We start from the raw sequence: 19326 nt of genomic DNA on the forward strand, positions 1-19326 counted from the left end.
AGTATATGTATATGTATATTGTACTTATGCTTTCATATTGTGTATTTTTCATTGTTTTTTTCCAGTGGTGTTTTTTTATTATTATTAATTATTATTGTTGTTGTTATTTTATCATTTTATAAGAATAAAGTTTATGGAGGATTTGCATATTGAATATCATTGAACCATACAATAACAATAAAGGAATTCAATTCAATAGAAGAGAGCATGTATTTGCAGATGATGATGACTGACTTCTAAGTCGATTTAGATTTCCGAGAGCCATCTTGACAAAATTTTTAAGATGAAATGCATTAAAGTATGTATGGCACAGCGGTAGTGATGAGCTGGCCCCCCGTCTGGGGATTGTTCTTGCACACATTTATTTTCACATTTATTACTGAACTTATTGTGTGGCAATTGGTTACTTGGAGAAAGAAAAGGAAGGACAGGAATTGGGGGTTAGTACAGTAATCCCTCGCTATATCGCGCTTCGCCTTTCGCGGCTTCACTCCATCGCGGATTTTATATGTAAGCATATTTAAATATATATCGCGGATTTTTCGCTGCTTCGCGGATTTCTGCGGACAATGGGTCTTTTAATTTCTGGTACATGCTTCCTCAGTTGGTTTGCCCAGTTGATTTCATACAAGGGACGCTATTGGCAGATGGCTGAGAAGAAACCCAACTTACTTTTCTCTCTCTCTCGCGCTGACTTTCTCTGATCCTGACGTAGGGGGATTGAGCAGGGGGGCTGTTCGCACACCTAGACGATACGGACGCTCGTCTAAAAATGCTGAAAGATTATCTTCACGTTGCTACCTTCTGTGCAGCTGCTTCCTGAAGCGACATGCTGCACAGTGCTTCGCATACTTAAAAGCTCGAAGGGCACGTATTGATTTTTGCTTGTTTGTTTTTCTCTGTCTCTCTCTATCTCTCTTTGTCTGCTCCTGACGGAGGGGGTGTGAGCTGCCGCCTTCAACAGCTTTGTGCTGCGGCGCTTCGCATACTTAAAAGCCAAACAGCCCTATTGATTTGTTTGCTTTCCTCTGTCTTTCTGACATTCTGTGCTCCTGACGCGCACTCCTTTGAAGAGGAAGATATGTTTGCATTCTTTTAATTGTGAGACGGAACTGTCATCTCTGTCTTGTCATGGAGCACAGTTTAAACTTTTGAAAAAGAGACAAATGTTTGTTTGCAGTGTTTGAATAACGTTCCTGTCTCTCTACAACCTCCTGTGTTTCTGCGCAAATCTGTGACCCAAGCATGACAATATAAAAATAACCATATAAACATATGGTTTCTACTTCGCGGATTTTCTTATTTCGCGGGTGGCTCTGGAACGCAACCCCCGCGATGGAGGAGGGATTACTGTACTGTACATTTGAAAGAGAGAGTACTGCTGCAATAAATTATTTCATAAATTATTTCATCCATCCATTATCCAAACCGCTATATCCTAACACAGGGTCACGGGGGTCTGCTGGAGCCAATCCCAGCCAACACAAGGCGCAAAGCTGGAACAAATCCCCGGGCATGGCGCCAGCTCACCGCAGGGCACACACACACCCACACACCAAACACACACTAGGGACAATTAAGGATCGAAAATACACCTAACCTGCATGTCTTTGGACTGTGGGAGGAAACTGGAGCACCTGGAGGAAACCCACACAGACACAGGGAAAACATGCAAACTCCACGCAGGGAGGACCCGGGAAGTGAACCGAGGTCTCCTTACTGCGAGGCAGCAGCGCTACCACTGCGTCCCCATGCTGCCCCAAATTAACATAGTGGTGTTAAAAAATTTTTAATGCATTTAATGCAGAAATATTTAATGCATTAATCACCTGTGTAAATGGTGATTAAACAGCAGCCCTATTTTTAATAAAAAGTTTTTTACTTAAACCATTTCTTGAAGCAACCTGTTTTAAAGTTAATAAAACATGTTAGATTGCCAGTGTTCATGTTATATTTGGATTGCTGTACAAGTCATTATTAACAATTTAGTGTGCCACCAAAAACATTTGTCCATCCCAGGTCTAGGGTTAGTTTTTGTTTAGCATCTAATGCTGACAGGTTATGCATCCACCCCTAGAATAATATATTGGAACAGAAGGAGTGAATAAACAAATAAATAGTGTATGTTGCATACTGTCAAGATGCATTGTCCATGTGAAAACCTGGATGTTGTACAGTATGGCTGTGTATTAAAACATTGCTCCATTTTTGTAATCCACATATCCAGTTTGGAGTTCACAAAAATCTGTTTCCTATCCCAATCCCAGTATTCACACAGGGACACTTTCCTGTTGCTAATTAACATAACACACATCTTTGTGTTGTGGGAGTAATAATAATAATATATATTTAAAACTGTTTTTTGTAGAAAATAAAAATTGTTATTCAAACATATTTAATTACAAGATAACTTGGCACATGGAATAAGTCACTTGACTCCTAGCGTGCATGTTCTGTGTACAGTGAATGCCATTCTAATACGAGTAACCACTACGAATGAGTGCATTCATGTTAATGGGAAAATGAGAAAGTACTTAAAAAATTAGCATTGGTAACATGTCAGTGCTTGTGCTTCAGGGTAGAAAGTATGGTTTGAATACAGGCATTGTCAGAGTTTGCCTCATGATTATGGCTATAGATCATGATCCATTTTTCCAACATTACACATAGTGTAGCAGTGTAATGTATGTTGACTACACAGGGATCAGTGGAGCGCTTTTTAAGAAAACTATGTGAATTTCAGATCTTTTTGTTTTTGTAGACTAGAATCTGTCTTACATCTGGTATTTGTAAAGCTTAACCAAGTTAAAATTAAGAAAATATTTATTCTCATTCCTCACATTTGCATTTGATTCCTAGTAATATTTACTTTATTAGTCTAATCAATGAACAACCAATCTTTTCTTTCATCATTTTAAGTGATTTGGTGGGTGTTAATACCAGTTTAATACCAGTTGCTCTATACAGTCTCCTGGTAAATGATGCACAGGACTGATATTTGCTCTGTATGTCTGAAACATAAAAAAGCAGATCACGAGGAGACAGAGAAAAGGAAAATTTATTTTTGTCTCAGCCTGTATTCAGTGTATATTGTTATACACTGGCCCATCTCATTCTTCTCAAATCTAATTTGTTTTTAAAATGACTAGTGGCCATTTAATGCTACTGAGGTCGACTCATCCTCCCATAATCATCAAATCCTGAATCAGATTAAGCGGATTCAGAAAACTGATGGGTGAATTTTGACACTTGGTCATAAATGATCAGTCTGCATCTTGGGACTTTCCTCTGGTTAAATATTCAACAATTCTAATAGTTTTGTGTTATTTCATTAACAGACGTTCACATTGAACACATGTACCACTTAAATACACTGTCCTCACTGAAAGGGCATTCCTTCTTTTGATTCTATTGCCACCAAGATGTATTTCACTTTCAGGACATGCCACAATCTGTCTTGTGCCTGGGATCAAGCTAGATTCATAGCCAGAGAATTTGACTGTAGAAGAAGACTTTGTGTAGAAGAAGACTTGGACTGTTCTTTAAAGGATGTTTTTGAATGGTTCTAAATGAGCAGAAAAAATAAACCTTAGATGGTCTCCTTAAAGAAAGGAAAATAGGAAGGTACCTTTTGTAATCATTCCTCTAAATTTTACTGCTTTTATTAAGGGTAACTCTATAAATTTAAAGAAGCCAAAACTCTCCTGAAAGTACTACTACTACTATTTTTGGAGCATGCACCAGCCAAACACAGTTTTAGAAAGCGGCAGCCAGCAAAGAGTCCAATTGATTCTGGAGAAAGTTAGTATGCTTTGATAAAATTAATAGTTTATAAAAGAAATTAATTCTTTCATAATTTCTCAAATTTTATTTTTACAGGCTAGTATATACTAACTATAATATTAAAGAATATTTATTAATCTCACTGAATTGTGAATGTGGGTGTGCTTAATGTAGGTATGATTCAGGTGTGAATGACTTACCATGGTATCTAATGACCATAAGAAACCATTTATGATCCAGTATAATCTATTATTAAAATAATCTTGCAATCAATTTGGTTCATTCAGTGTTGTAGAACAAAAAAATTTGAATACTTTTTAATGGTACTATATATTGGGATTTGCTCTCCATAAAACAACAACATTTTGGGAAGTTTTACTCTAAACCTGTCATCTAAGGTGAGCTCAGTGTTGAGAATAAATTTAAGTAAACCGAATGAAAATGAGACACATTAGAAAAAAGAAGGTTTATTTCTGAAGTAGATCACCAGCATCACTTATTGGCTGGCAAACTTGAAAATGGATGGATTCATCATCTTAAGTGAATTTAATGCTTAAACTAGTAATCCATCCATCCATTTTCCAATCCGCTGAATCCGAACACAGGGTCACGGGGGTCTGCTGGAGCCAATCCCAGCCAACACAGGGCACAAGGCAGGAAACAATCCAGGGCAGGGTGCCAACCCACCGCAGTAAACTAGTAATTAAAAAAAAAAAAAAAAAGGTTCAAAAATAGGATCATTGCAGAATTCAGAAGTATGCATGGCTCTGTCAAAGCCAGACCTCTTCTTTATATTGATGACAAAAGGCAGGTCTTGTAGATTGATTACATTAGTGGGTTGTGAAGTTTTTATTTTATTAATACTACCACTTCAAAACTCAAAGCCATGAACAATGGTTGGTCTTTAGAAGCTAATTAAAAAATAATGGATCAAAAAGGCTTGAGTTACATTTTTTTCTTTCTTTTTTATTTGGCTACTGCTGAAGAAATATTTAATAAATGGTTTTTAGGACAGTAATAGTGTGTTCTTAACATTTTGTGTTTTGTTTTTGAATGTAATTTGGGTCAGTGAATTAAATGTGTTCTTTACCATGTTTAATCCTATAGTTATATGTGTTATTTTTTCTGTTTTAAATATATACAGTGCCTTTGATTTTCCAACATGGGTTACAATCATTCTTTCAGAGTGGGATAATTTAAGGGACAGATTTTGCCTTGATCTCAGTAAACAAACACTTTAATGTCTCATTTTTTTTCTGTATAAATGTCATGGCTTTCAAACTGCTTTTTATGTTTTTTTTTAAGTGATGTGATAACTTTTTTTTTTTTTAATTACTTGCAGGGCAAAATATATCAGCACTGAACTAGGAATACGGGAGAGACTTTTTGTTGGAGTCCTTACATCCAAAAATACCCTTAACACTATGGCAGTGGCTGTAAACCGAACAATTAGCCATCATTTGGAAAACGTTGTCTATTTCACCGGAGATGCGGAACCGAAAAAACCCCCCCATGGAATGTTTGTGGTCACTCATGGTGATGAACGCCATATCTGGAACATGTTCCAGACCATTAAGTATGTGCTTGAGCACTACATCAATGAGTACGACTGGTTCTATTTTCTTCAAGATGATACCTATGTGGAGGCAGACCGCATCAAAATGCTAGTGGGGCATTTAAGCATTGATGTGGATCTCTACATGGGCAAACCGGAGGAATTCATTGGAGGGGAGCTGGAAGGAAGGTACTGCTATGGTGGATTTGGCTATTTGCTGTCTAGGATGCTTCTTCTTAAACTGCAGCCCTACCTTGAAAACTGTCGGAATGACATAGTGAGCGCCAGGCCAGATGAATGGCTAGGAAGATGCATCATCGATTACGGCAGTACAAACTGTGTAAATGAACATGAGGTAAGATTCTGTCTTGTAATTTGATTTTGTGTATTACATTGAACTAAAGTCTTTAAAAAAAAAATGAAGTGCAGGGTGGAACAATTTTACCATGTAAAGCAACTAATATTTGAAATAATCCTGAATTTTAATATTCTTGAAACTTTAAAATTACTCTGCAGTTTTCCTAAAAGAGTACCTGGTTCACATGTTTTTCTGCCAGACTTGTGCAGTAACATTCCACCCATTCATTCATTATTAATTGTTAAATGGTGTATTTTGGGTGTGTTTGTATATGCAGAGGCTTTTACATTTAATACAAGGAGTCACTTGTAACACGTGGGTGTAACAGTGGCGTCAGAAATTGACTGTGGTGGCACCTTGTAACTTTTCTGTAGTTAAAACTGAAACCAGTCTCAGATCAGGCTGTCAAGTTGATCAACATTGAATGGCAACAACTGTAGACTAAAACTATCAAATAATTATTGAAATAATCAGTAGAAAATAAGGCAGTAAGTGCTGACACAGTGGCACATGGAAAAGTAGCCTGACCTTGGTTCCAAAGTTATTAAAAATTGTATTTGCAATAGAAGAATGACAAATGTTATACTGTAAACATTATTTTATTGTGTTCATAAGAACTACTTATGAGCCTTTCTCAGAAGATTAAAAATAGCAAAATTCAAACATATGAATGTGGGGTATCTTTTAGACTATTTCAAGGTCAATGATTATGAATATGCTGCTATTTTTGATCATTTACTCGAATATTTGCACTTTAAACATTTAAACTGGATCATGCATTTAATCATTTTAATGTTTCAAATATTTGACACAGCTATTCTTCTTTATTACTTATTTCTACCTCATGAAGTAAATCATTATATTTCTTATGAACACCCTGAATTAGGGTGGCTTACGCTAATTCAGATTTTTAATTATTAGAGAGTGCTATTAAAGAATGTTTGCTGTCCATTATGAAAAGCTGAGCTGAAAATATTCTCCGCTGGTGGTGATGAAAGGCCCCACACTCCCATCATGAAAACTGACATCAGTTCATTGGCTAAGATGTTGTGCATCTCTTGGTGTATGGTGACATTCTTCTTTTCTAATGTTTGCTGGTTGGTTCCATATACGTTTCCTTTTAATGAGCCCAGGAGGTAAAAATGGCAAGATGATAGGTCTGAAGTGCTTGATAACCACAGCCTTGCATTGATACCGCTTTCCTCATTAAATACACATGTATTTGGATGACTGAGCTGGCAGACATATACCATGTTGCTCTATCCTTTGTGATAATCACCAGATCCAACCTCAAAAGCTGGTTGTAAATCTGAGCAGGTTGGGCCTGAACACCACCCTCTGCAATTGGATCCTGGACTTCTTGACAGAGAGGTCCCAGTCAGTTCGGATAGCTGCAACACTTCCAGCATCATCACACTGAGCACTGGAGCACCGCAGGGCTGTGTGCTTAGTCCACTGCTGTTCGCCCTGCTGACTCACGACTGCACAGCCACGCATAACACCAACCACATCATCAAGTTTGCGGATGATACAATGTTGCTGGGACTGATAAGCAGGGATGATGAAACAGCATACAGAGATGAGGTGGAACAGCTGTCTGCATGGTGTGAAGACAACAATCTATCTCTCAATGTCGACAAGACAAAAGAGATAATCTTGGACTTCAGAAAATCACGTCCTGCTCACATCCCACTCAGCATCAACGGTTTAGATGTGGAGACTGTTAGGAGGACTTTTCAGACTTCTGCCATCCAAGAGAACATACTATAGCATCAAAGCCAGATCTTCCAGGCTGCAGGAGAGTTTTTACCACCAAGCTGTTAGACTCCTTAACACTAGGCTGCCCCCTGGGACTTTCCACACGGCCTCAACCACCTCTAAAAACAGAACTTTTATACATGTGAGCCACTGTCCTGCAAAGACGAGCGTGCATGTAGAGGAGAACTGAAAATCTCCTACTGACCTTTAAGTATTTTGACACTCTTGTTATCCTTCTACTGTGAAATATTCTGACATGTCATTGTTTACACATCTTAAACAACTATTATCATACACTGATAATTTCTGTATTATCTCTATATATTATTTATTATTTATTATATTACATATCTTACACATCAATATTGCTGTTACTTCTATGTCTTTGTCTTGTCTTTGCGCAATTTCTTGTTTGTTTTTTAATTTTAATTTCAATTTTAATTCTATTTTTAAATTATTATTTGCACGTCATGTTGTTACACTGTGGACCCTGAGCTTCGCAATTTTGTCTATCTGTATACTTGTATATGGTTGAGATGACAATAAAGTTCACTTTGACTTTGACTTTTCACTTGAGTATGTGTGCTGCTGCTGAAATGGGGATGGGGCTCCTTATTATGCTACTTCTTTTTGTGCCAACTTGTATAATGTAACAGTAGTCGGGGATAAATTATGTCTCCATTTTTTTTTTAAATGTCGAGAGGTTTACTTACCTTGGCAGTGACATTCATGTCTCTGGTGACTTTTCCTATGAAGTCAGTAGATGGATTAGGAGAGCATGAGGGGTCATGAGGTCGCTGGAAAGGGGTGTGTGGCGCTCCCGATATCTATGCAAAAGGATGAAGGTCTAAGTCTTTAGAGTCCTGGTGCTTCCTGTCTTGCTATATGGTTGCGAGACATGGATGCTATCCAGTGACCTGAGACTCAGACTGGACTCCTTTGATACTGTGTCTCTCCGGGAAATCCTTGGGTACCATTGGTTTGACTTTGTGTTGAATGAGCGGTTGCTCATGGGATCCCGAATGAGGCACATTACCTGCATTGTTAGGGAGTGTCAGTTACGGCACTACCGCCATGTGACGTGTTTCCCCAAGGGTGATCCGGCTCGTAAGATCCTCATTGCTAGGGACCCAAGTGGCTGGACCAGGCCAAGGGGTTGCCCACTTAACACCTGGCTGCGGCAGATAGAGAGTCATTTCCGGAGGGTGGGACTGGGCCGCGTGTCTGCCTGGGGGGATCCCGAGTTGTTTCGTCGTGTATTGGGTGCAGCAACACACTGTACCAGTACATGCTCCCCAACTTGACTTGACTTGTCAGGGACCCCAGCCCTGAGACCTGATAAGAGACATAAAAAGGCAACACAAGCACAAAGAAAGTGGGATGTAAGGGCTAGAATGTCCGATAAACAAAGGCAATGAGATGCCCAAAGACAGAAAGATATAAGGAATATCCAGTGAACAGAGGTTTGTAAGTACACAAAAAGATCGAAGCAGATGCCGATTTACCATTGTACCATTAAGCTCTTTTTAATAATGATGAATATACACAACCACAAATAGAACGTTACATTGAGAACTGCTGACTCTTTTGTCATTTTTATATTGTTACTTATAAGGAGCAACAGTGAATGCAGCTGTTTAAGACTAAAATAAGAAATAAAGGGTGGAGTATCTTAACAAGAGAGACAACTAAAATGAAGCATAAAAATATAGCTTAAACATATTTGCTTTAAAACCAATAATTGACTTTTCATTATGAAATTAGGCTGGAACAACAATTTGCAGCCACTACGGCCCTCATGGACTGACTGTGCACACTCCAGATTTAGGGCATCTTTTTTCAGTAATGTTTTATTGATTAAATAAAAAGCTGTTTATTTGTTACAAGCAACCTGGGAAACCTTTAAGCCATATGGGATTAAAGTTGTGATCATATCAAAGATTTTAACAATGAACATTATTGTCTATTGACTTATTTTCTTGTACCTTTGGGGAAAACACATTGCATATTCCTGCTGCAAATAAATTATTCCTGGGATAACAATCTGTTTAAACCTAAACTGAAAATTCACTACAACACCTGGCCAGGATGTAATTAGGGGTTAACATTAATGGCCAATGTGATTGTATTTGCAATCTCTGTTGCATTTTTGTGTATGTGGGAACAACGGATTTGTTTAAAATTCTGGCATGAGTGCACACTGAAGAGACTATTTAAACAGAACTCATTTGTGAATGAGTTAAGTTTGATGAGCTTCTTGATCGCAGTGATCAAAGTGATTGATGATCACAGCTTGCTTCCTGGACTGAAGTACTTTATTGTCTTCTAGAGTGTCAAGTTTCTAAATAACTGAACTGAATTGGCTGTTTGTTCTACAAATCTGCATTGTCAGAATGTTTGTTTGACTGTTGCTTTTTTGGTAATTTCTTTTTACATCAAACAGCTCCCAAACTCAGGTTTGGTTCATTCTTCATATTAAATGATAGGTAAAACTTCCATGTCTACACTTTATTTCCAGGCCAGCATAGAAACAACAATTTGGTTCATTTAATATTATTTTTAATAAAGCTGTACACACCTACCATTACATGATAGTCAAAAACACAACACATGAAAAATATAGCATAAGCAAATATATTATTACACATACATAAATGAAAGACCTGTATGTGTATGGAGCAGTCCTCTCTGCTCACGCTCAACCACAGCCACTAGATGGAGCATGCATACTCTTGTAAATTTCTTCTGTGCTTGCATGCACCTCACTTCTCACTATGAAAAGCCACACAGCGGCATTTGCAAGAGAAAAACCTGAGCAACAAGGCATGGCTTGAAGTTTTCATTAAAAACATCTGGAGGTATTTTCTCCAGGCAAAGATTAATAGGACTTGTATGCCAGAGATACAGCTAAGATGTGGCATCGCCAGTGTTATTCTTACGAAAGCCATTGGGGCAGCAAGCATAGGTGGGTTCACGTCCTCTGCAATGTGTAATTCTTAAGAGTTCATTGACGCCTCTCCAAGTTCATGAATATAGTAAAACTGCTGTGGAGTTTTCAGGTTGTTTTTTTGTCCCAAAGACCAACCACAGCTAGTGTGTGTGTATATATAATATACATACAGTATATACAGTGAATATACAGTACTGTGCATGGGGTCTTGTACAGCTGTAAGAATTGTTTTTGGTAGAACATCTGGCCACTGTGTTTTTTGCTTATGAAAACACTATATACATTTACATTAGAAGAAATACAAATAAATATTAATACAATGAAAAGTAACAGAAATTTTTGAAAATTCACTGATATCGCACAAGATGACTGAAGTAACACAAGTTAGTTTCCCAGACCTCTTTTCGAGGCACCCCAGCCATTCAAAGTATTTGTTAAATGTCCTGAAGAGCACACCTGATTGAGGTAGTGATTAGCTGAACCAGGTGTGCTAGTGGGGTGATTTAACAAATAAATGACTATATTGGATTATAGCCACAGATAATGTGGTGCCTTGAGGACAGGTTTGGAAATTGCTAAGCTAACACTTCTTAGACATAAAATCACAGTTTTGTATCAATAAGGCTATAGTTAGTGAGTAATAGCACACTGAACTGTGGTATCTAAATGATCAGAAATCTGAAGAAACTTGGCAAGTTGAAGACTGAAAACACAGTGAAAGACCCAAGAAGCTCTTTGAATCCGATGAACAGTAGATAAAGATAATTTCAGAAGGAAATCCAGAGGATTACTTGCTCATCACATTGCATTGTCATTTGTTAGGAAATAACACAGAAATTGGAGTGATGGAGCTAAGAAATCATTCTTGTGGAAAAACAACATGCAGATGAAATTGCAGTTTAAAAAAAAAAAAAAAAAACAACACAAAAACCGTAAAACTTGGAGTGGCAGCCAGTGGCTAAAGCCTTACAAAGTAATGAGTCTGTCAGAAGAAAAGGTAGAGAAAAGTGCCATGATGCCTGTTTTCCAGACTGTGTGGTGGGGACTCTATCATGGTCTCTAGAGAGTATTTTATAGTTTAGGGAGTCTGATACATAAGTCAAATTAATAGATAAATAAAAAAATAAATGAATGAATAAAAAGTGGTATTGCATTAAATGGTATGCGTTAAAATAAACTGCCTGGAACTTTTTGACCCCAAAATGGATAGGATTAAAAAAATGCAGTAAGAAAAATTTGTTTGAATTAATAACTTTTTACATCTTTTTATCTTGTGCCTGCATTCATTATATCAAACCTGTTTAGCACTAAGCATATTAAGGTTAGGGGTACCTCTGGCACAGTAATGTTGCTGCATAAATGAGGTCAAGAGGCTTTGTATGTTTTCATTAGTTTAAGAGAAAGGTTTGAGTAAAGAAGGCTTTTGTTTCAAATCCTGTTCACTGACCCACCATGTGACCCTTCTGTAATTTACCTAACTTGATGCTAATACAGGAGGGGGATTTAAAAAAAGAGGATATACCATGTATTCAGACTATGGCTTCCTACATTTAATAATAGAATAGCCAGTACTCCTTTGTTTATCTAACAAGTTTTTTCTCAGTCTTTACCCAAAAATATAATAATTTCATATATATAATACATACATACATACATACACATATATAAAACTTTTGGTAACTGGGTTTGAATCTCTGTCCATTCACTGTTTGAGTTAACTTTACATATTTTACACATTTCTGTGTAATTTTTCTCCAGGTACACCCGTTTCCTCACATAGCCCAGACACATTCAGCTTATGTTGATTGGTGATGAGTGAATCTGATTCTGTGTGTGAATATGACTTGTGTTATACTGCTCACTGTCTAGGACTTAAATTCTGCCTAGTTCTGCTAGTGCTTAAAGGGAAAATAAGGGTTTTCACAGCTGTAGTCAGAAACAATGGAGAGATTTTCCACTTTATAATTTCTCTTTTCATTTGGATGTGTCTGATAATGATCAAAACCACACTGGACCTTGCATTGGAAGAAGTGTGTGTACTAGCATAAAAGTTTCATGTAAAGCCTTTTCATTCATCACTGTAATAAAAAGTTTCTGTAGCTCGTTCGTGAGAGTGAGTCTTAAAGAACAGGATCAACAACATGAATCTGGACCTTCACATCACTACAGACTGCTCAGATTCTTTATGTTACTGGTCTGATATGAATTATCAAGCTTTACAAAAATTTAATTATTTGGTCAGGATTTAGTGGGACATTTTCAATAATCTCATCTTTATGTGTAAGATTGTGTTTGTTTTTTTGTTTCCGGTTGTACCTTTTTTCTCATCTGTGATTAAAGTTGAGCAGTGTGGTTTACTAGTCTACCATCTAGTGGAGAAACAAATGCTCTAACCAGCTGTCTTTCCAATGTTGGATTTACTACAAAGCTCCCATCTTCTAAAGTCTTATAAGGGAATTTCAGATGACATGTAGCAATGTTTAAATTGCAAGTTTTATTAGCTTTCAATATCAGTCTGAAATACAACTATTATTGTGATGCAGTTTGAGAGTATTTATAGTAGTTTTTTCTAAGTTACTAACAAGTGATTATTTAAAAGATGTCAATTACTTGTGCATTGAAACTTTTTTCCCCTTCAGAGTTGTCAGTGTTACTGAATATGTATATCCTGAAACTCTCCATCTTTTAATTTATTGAAGTAAATAAGGATGTCCTTACAGAGCAATGCAGTTCAAAGCTTTGACTGCTTTGATTTTTAGCAAATACTGACTGTAAATTCCAATGCAGAAATTCTTTGAAAGATGCACGATTTATACCCAGTGGAAATTTTTACTTTATTACTTGCAGGGTTCAGAAAGAACAGAGCAGTCTTGTTCACATAGTATGCTATTGAAAAAAAGGGGTGAGGGAAGGGTCTATTTTCAGGATTTTCTGAAGTCGTTCTGTGAAATTAGACATATGGCAAGAATAGGTTCTATAATGAATTCAGACCTTTTTATTTTGCCCTTTAAGTTAAAATGGACACTGCTTCAGTTTGGACAGCAAGCTTGTTTTAAGTGCAGCAGCTTAAATTTTCAATTGGAAAACGAAAAGATAAAGAATTTGGAATTGCTGTTAAAATCACTGCAGGTATATTTACATTTAAGCAGTGTTTTATTTGTCAATACCAATTAATTGATTGTGTTTGTTTGTGTGTGTGTGTATATATTGTGTGAATGTATGTATGTGTATGTATGTATGTGTATGTATATATATATATATATATATATATATATATATATATATATATATGTGTATGTATGTATGTGTATGTATGTGTATATATATATATATATATATATATATATATATATATATATATATACATACACACAAGGCTATTCAAAATGAAAGAGCAGATTTCAAACATTTATTTCAAACAAACTGTAGAAGACAAACATATTCTGTACATCACTCGATAGAGGAAAGTTCAAAGTTTAAAAATTCAACTTCAGGAAGATTCAAATGACTTCATTTTCATGCAAGATGGTGCCCCGCCTCATTTCGACTTGGAGGTCTGGCGTTACCTGAACGACACTATTCCAGGACAATGGATTGGAAGAGGTGGACAACAAGATTTTGCTCATCGTCTATGGCCTCCCAGGTCTCTAGATCTTGCCCCCTATGATTTTTATCTATGGGGGTACATTAAAGAAAGAGTTTTTTTTCTACCTGTGCCTGCTAATCCTCAAGATTTGCGACTTTGAATTGAGGAAGCTGTGAATTCAGTAACTAGGGACCTGTTGACTCGTGTGTGGCAAGAAATGGTTTATCATTTTGATGTTTGTCGTGCTACACATGGTGCTTATTTTCAGTGCATGCAATCTCAAGGTCCCTAGGACCAAAATTTGAACTTTCCTCTATTCCGTGATGTGCAGAATGTTTTTCTGTCTTATACAATTTGTTTGAAATAAATGTTTGAAATCTGCTCTTTCATTTTGAATAGCCCTATATATATATATTACAGAAAAATTAAACAATTTGACAGCTTATAATTATGAGAAGCATTTTCTTTTATGCCATGTGTATTATGGATAAATATTTTTGTACGTATTTTATTTGTATGTATTCTATTTTAGTATTTTTATGGCCACTGAACAATAAGCCTACAAAATTTCATTCATTTGTTAATAAAAAAATGAAAGGTTAACACCTGTGTTCCATAGATTAATTATAAAATTACAGGTCAATATAAATCATAAGGCTTCTAAATGTCTGTTTATGCAGGAGCTAAGTCGTCGTCGTCTTCTTTTGACTGCTCCCGTTAGGGGTCGCCACAGCGGATCATCTTCTTCCATATCTTTCTGTCCTCTGCATGTTGTTCTGTTACACCCATCACCTGCATGTCCTCTCTCACCACATCCATAAACCTTCTCTTAGGCCTTCCTCTTTTCCTCTTCCCTGGCAGCTCTATCCTTCGCATCCTTCTCCCAATATACTCAGCATCTCTCCTATGCACATGTCCAAACCAACGCAATCTTGCCTCTCTGACTTTGTCTCCCAACCGTCCAACTTGAGCTGACCCTCTAATGTACTCATATCTAATCCTGTCCTTCCTTGTCACACCCAATGCAAATCTTAGCATCTTTAACTCTGCTACCTCCAGGTCTATCTCCAGCTTTCTGGTGAGTGCCACTGTCTCCAACCCATATAACATAGCTGGTCTCACTACCGTCCTGTAGACCTTCCCTTTCACTCTTGCTGATATCCGTCTGTCACAAATCACTCCTGACACTCTTCTCCACCCATTCAACCCTGTCTGCACTCTCTTTTTCACCTCTCTTCCACAATCCCCATTACTCTTTACTGTTGATCCCAAGTATTTAAACTCATCCACCTTCGCCAACTCTACTCCTTGCATCCTCACCATTCCACTGGCGTCAACCTGTCCATCACCATTGCAAATAAGAAAGGGCTCAGAGCTGATCCCTGATGTAATCCCACCTCCACCTTGAATGCATCCGTCACTCCTACTGCAGACCTCACCACTATCACACTTCCCTTGTATATATCCTGTACAACTCTTACATACTTCTCTGCCACTCCCGACTTCCTCATACAATACTAAAGCATCCTCTTGAGGCACCCTGTCATATGCTTTCTCCAGGTCCATAAAGACGCAATGCAACTCCTTCTGGCCTTCTCTATACTTCTCCATTTACACCCTCAGAGCAAACATCACATCTGTGGTGCTCTTTTTTGGCATGAAACTGTACTGCTGCTCACTAATCATCACCACACTTCTTAACCTAGCTTCCACTACTCTTTTCCATAAGTTCATGCTTTGGCTTATCAATTTTATCCCCCTGTAGTTACTACAGTCCTGCATATCCCCTTTATTCTTAAATATCGGCACTAGTACACTCCTTCTCCACTCCTCAGGCTTCCTCTAACTTTCCAAGATTCCATTAAACAATCTGGTTAAAAACTCCACTGCCATCTCTCCTGAACACCTCAATGCTTCCACAGGTATGTCATCTGGACCAACAGCTTTTCCATTCTTCATCTTCTTCATAGCTGTCCTTACTTCCTCCTTGCTAATCCGTTGCACTTCCTGATTCACTTTTTCCACATCATCCAACCTCTTCTCTCTCTCTCTCTCTCTCATTCTCTTCATTCATCGGCCTCTCAAAGTACTCTTTCCATCTGCTCAACACACTCTCCTCGCTTGTGAGTATGTTTCAATCTTTATCCTTTATTACCCTAACCTGCTGCACATCTTTCCCAGCTCGGTCCCTCTGTCTAGCCAATCAGTACAGGTCCTTTTCTCCCTCCTTAGTGTCCAACCTCTTATACAACTCATCATACACTTTTTCTTTAGCCTTCGCCACCTCTCTCTTCACCTTGCGCCTTATCTCCTTGTACTCTTGTCTACTTTCTGCATCTCTCTGACTGTCCCACTTCTTCTTTGCCATCCTCTTCCTCTGTATACTCTCCTGTACTTCCCCATTCCACCACCAGGTTTCCTTTTCCTCCTTCCTCTGTCCAGATGTCACACCAAGCACCCTTCTTGCTGTCACCCTTACTACATCTGCTGTAGTTTCCCAGCTGTCTGATAACTCTTCACTGCCACCCAGTGCCTGTCTCACCTTCTCCCTAAACTCAACCTTGCAGTCTTCCTTTATCAACTTCCACCATTTGATCCTTGTCTCTGCCCTCACTCTCTTCCTCTTCTTGATCTCCAACGTCATCCTACAGACCGCCATCCTACGCTGCTTAACTACACTTTCCCCTGCCACCACTTTGCAGTCTTCAATCTCCTACAGATTGACTCTTCTGCATAGGATGTAATCTACCTGTGTGCATCTTCCTCCACTCTTGTACGTAACCCAATGTTCCTCCCTCTTCTTAAAATATGTATTCACCACAGCCATGTCCATCCTTTTGGCAAAATCCACTATCCTCAGACCTTCTTCATTCCTCTCCTTGACAGCATACCTACCCATTACCTCCTTGTCTCCGCTGTTCCCTTCACCAACATGTCCATTGAAATCCGCTCCAATCAAAAGGAAAAAAAATTGGAATCTATCGATCAAGTAACATGAAATTGGTGATCGGTATCTGCCTTAAAAAAACCTGATTGAAGCATCCCCAGTTGTTGGCCTTTGCAGGAGACATACCTGATAAATCTCCATTTATATTTTTTTTTTTCTAAAACAAGGTGCTATTGTTGAGTTTATATAACAGCATTCATATTACTTTTAAGATATTCATAATGTGAGTATGACCTTACCCTTGGATATCACTATGACAACGGGTGCTTATTAAATATAAATAGGTAATAAAACAACCTTGTATTCCAAACTGTAGTTCTCATCAGTTTACACCTGCAGGCCTAAATTACATCTTATTCAGCAGCAGCAGCTGCTGTTTGCTCAGTCTGCACTGTGACTTATTTTAAACCCCTCAAAAATCTGATAGGCTTTCTGTCAACAGCATCTAATGTTGCAATAACTGCTTCATGGACAGATGAGTAGACATGTTAAAATTTGCTTTCTGCGAGATTCTTTTTGTAGCATAATGCATATTTATGCTCTGTCTCCTCACAATCCCAGGGACCTGGGTTTGTATGAATTTTATACATTATGCTTTTACGTGGGTGAGTTTTCACTCACATTCCAAAAACATGCAGTTTTGTTTGAATGGTAAGTCTTAATTAACTGGTTATTAATGATCGTGAGTGGCACAGTTTTTTAAGTCTGGCCCTGATACTGTGTGTGTTTATTAATTTTTCTCATGTTGTTGAGTTTTCTTCAGATATTTCTGTTTTTTCCCACATCCCTAATCAATTGATGGATAGCCGTAGTCCTTTCTGGGTGTGCCCTGTTACATAGTTCAATAATTTTTATCTTTTTCTGTGTTGCTTTTGATGCTTGCACCTTCATCCTTGTATGTATTTAACTTGTTTTGTATGTCACCGTGAATAAAGGCAAAATAAATGAATAATTTAACAGTAATAAAGGGTTAGGTACTCCATTGCACTTTGTGTGGCCAAGAAGGTCTGTGGTTCCCCATGTCCCTTTTTTGAAGTAAGCAAGTTTGAAAAATGAAGAATAATTGAAGATAGATATGAAAATGTTATATATGCTGTTTAGAGTGTACTTTGAAATGGACTACTGTATCATTCGATATTGCTTCCTGCTCTGCACTAGATGCCACAGGCTTAGACTTTGACATCTTGTAGTAGTATGAGCAGGTTTTGAGAAATGTACAGGCTAATATAAATTATTGTGCTTTGTGTTATATTGATCTTTGCGATTTGCCTACTCTGCATAGACTTAGAACATCCAATCATTTCTACTATTGTCAATCAGAATCACTTTTATTTGCCAGTACTTAAAGTACAGGAATGTATCTTGTTTGCTAAGGAGCTGCTTATAATGGAGCACAACATGACATACAAATAACAAAAGTTAAACAACATACATTATAAACAGTTGCAGAATAATGCAGTTCTAAAGAAGATCTGTAAATGAAAGTGTATGTATTAATAGTATGTATGCATATGTTACACACACACTACCAGTCATGTCTGGACACACCAAGAAATTTGTCATGTTTTGATAGAAATTGATAGCTTTTTATCAAGAGTCAAATTGATTTTATCAAATTGATTTAAAAATATATCCAGGACATTACTAGTGTTTCCAATGGCTATTACAGCTTGAAATAACTGATTATTAACACACGACTACAAATCCCCATTTTCAGCAGTCATTCCTTTATTGTCCTTGTAATAAAACCTCCGTTAGCTTATTCTTAGTCATGTATACATGCTAATTTTTTTTTTTGTTTATAGAAGCTTTTTTAATTGCATTGGCACCCCTGACACCTGTTAATATATTCACTTTGACTGCAAGGTACTCGCGTTCTTAAAATTCAGTTTTGGGCTCAAAAACAGCGAAAATTAATCAGCTTTCTCAAAAAACATGTCAGTCTGTTGTGTGGTTTTTTTTTGGGGAAACCAAAGGTTATTCCATGTGAAAAATTGCCTAATAAACTGAAGATTTCAGACAAAAATGTCTAATACTGTCTAGAGTGAAGAGGGCAATATGGATCTAACCAGAACAGGTAAAGAAGGGGAAGGCCCAGATGCATAACTGCATAAGAGAGAAAGTATATCAGCGTTTGTAATTTGAGAAACAAATACTGTGGACCCTTGACTTATGAACTCAATTCATTCGCAAGGGCTGGTTGTAACTCAAGTTGGTTGTAAGTCAAGACTATTTTTCCCATAAGAAATAATGGAAATACCCATAATGCGTTCCAAACCTCCCACAGCAACACTTATTTATAATGTGCATAATTTTCCAAAAATATGAATAATTTTTCTAATGTACTAACCAAAAAGTTATAAAAAGTGCCTAGCCTACCAGAAACAAC

At 37.5% G+C, this 19326-nt stretch overlaps 1 protein-coding gene across 1 annotated transcript in view; it reads left to right on the forward strand.

Annotated features, from left to right (window-relative positions):
• chpfa (chondroitin polymerizing factor a) overlaps nucleotides 1-19326 on the forward strand; it is a 99510-nt gene that overhangs the window by 27489 nt on the left and 52695 nt on the right. The window contains exon 2 of the mRNA XM_028806480.2: nucleotides 5126-5693. Within this exon, the coding sequence (XP_028662313.2) occupies nucleotides 5126-5693 (568 nt within the window). The remainder of the gene's footprint in view (nucleotides 1-5125; nucleotides 5694-19326) is intronic.

This window comes from Erpetoichthys calabaricus, chromosome 8, assembly GCF_900747795.2.
Source record: "Erpetoichthys calabaricus chromosome 8, fErpCal1.3, whole genome shotgun sequence".
Classification (NCBI taxonomy): Eukaryota; Metazoa; Chordata; class Cladistia; order Polypteriformes; family Polypteridae; genus Erpetoichthys; species Erpetoichthys calabaricus.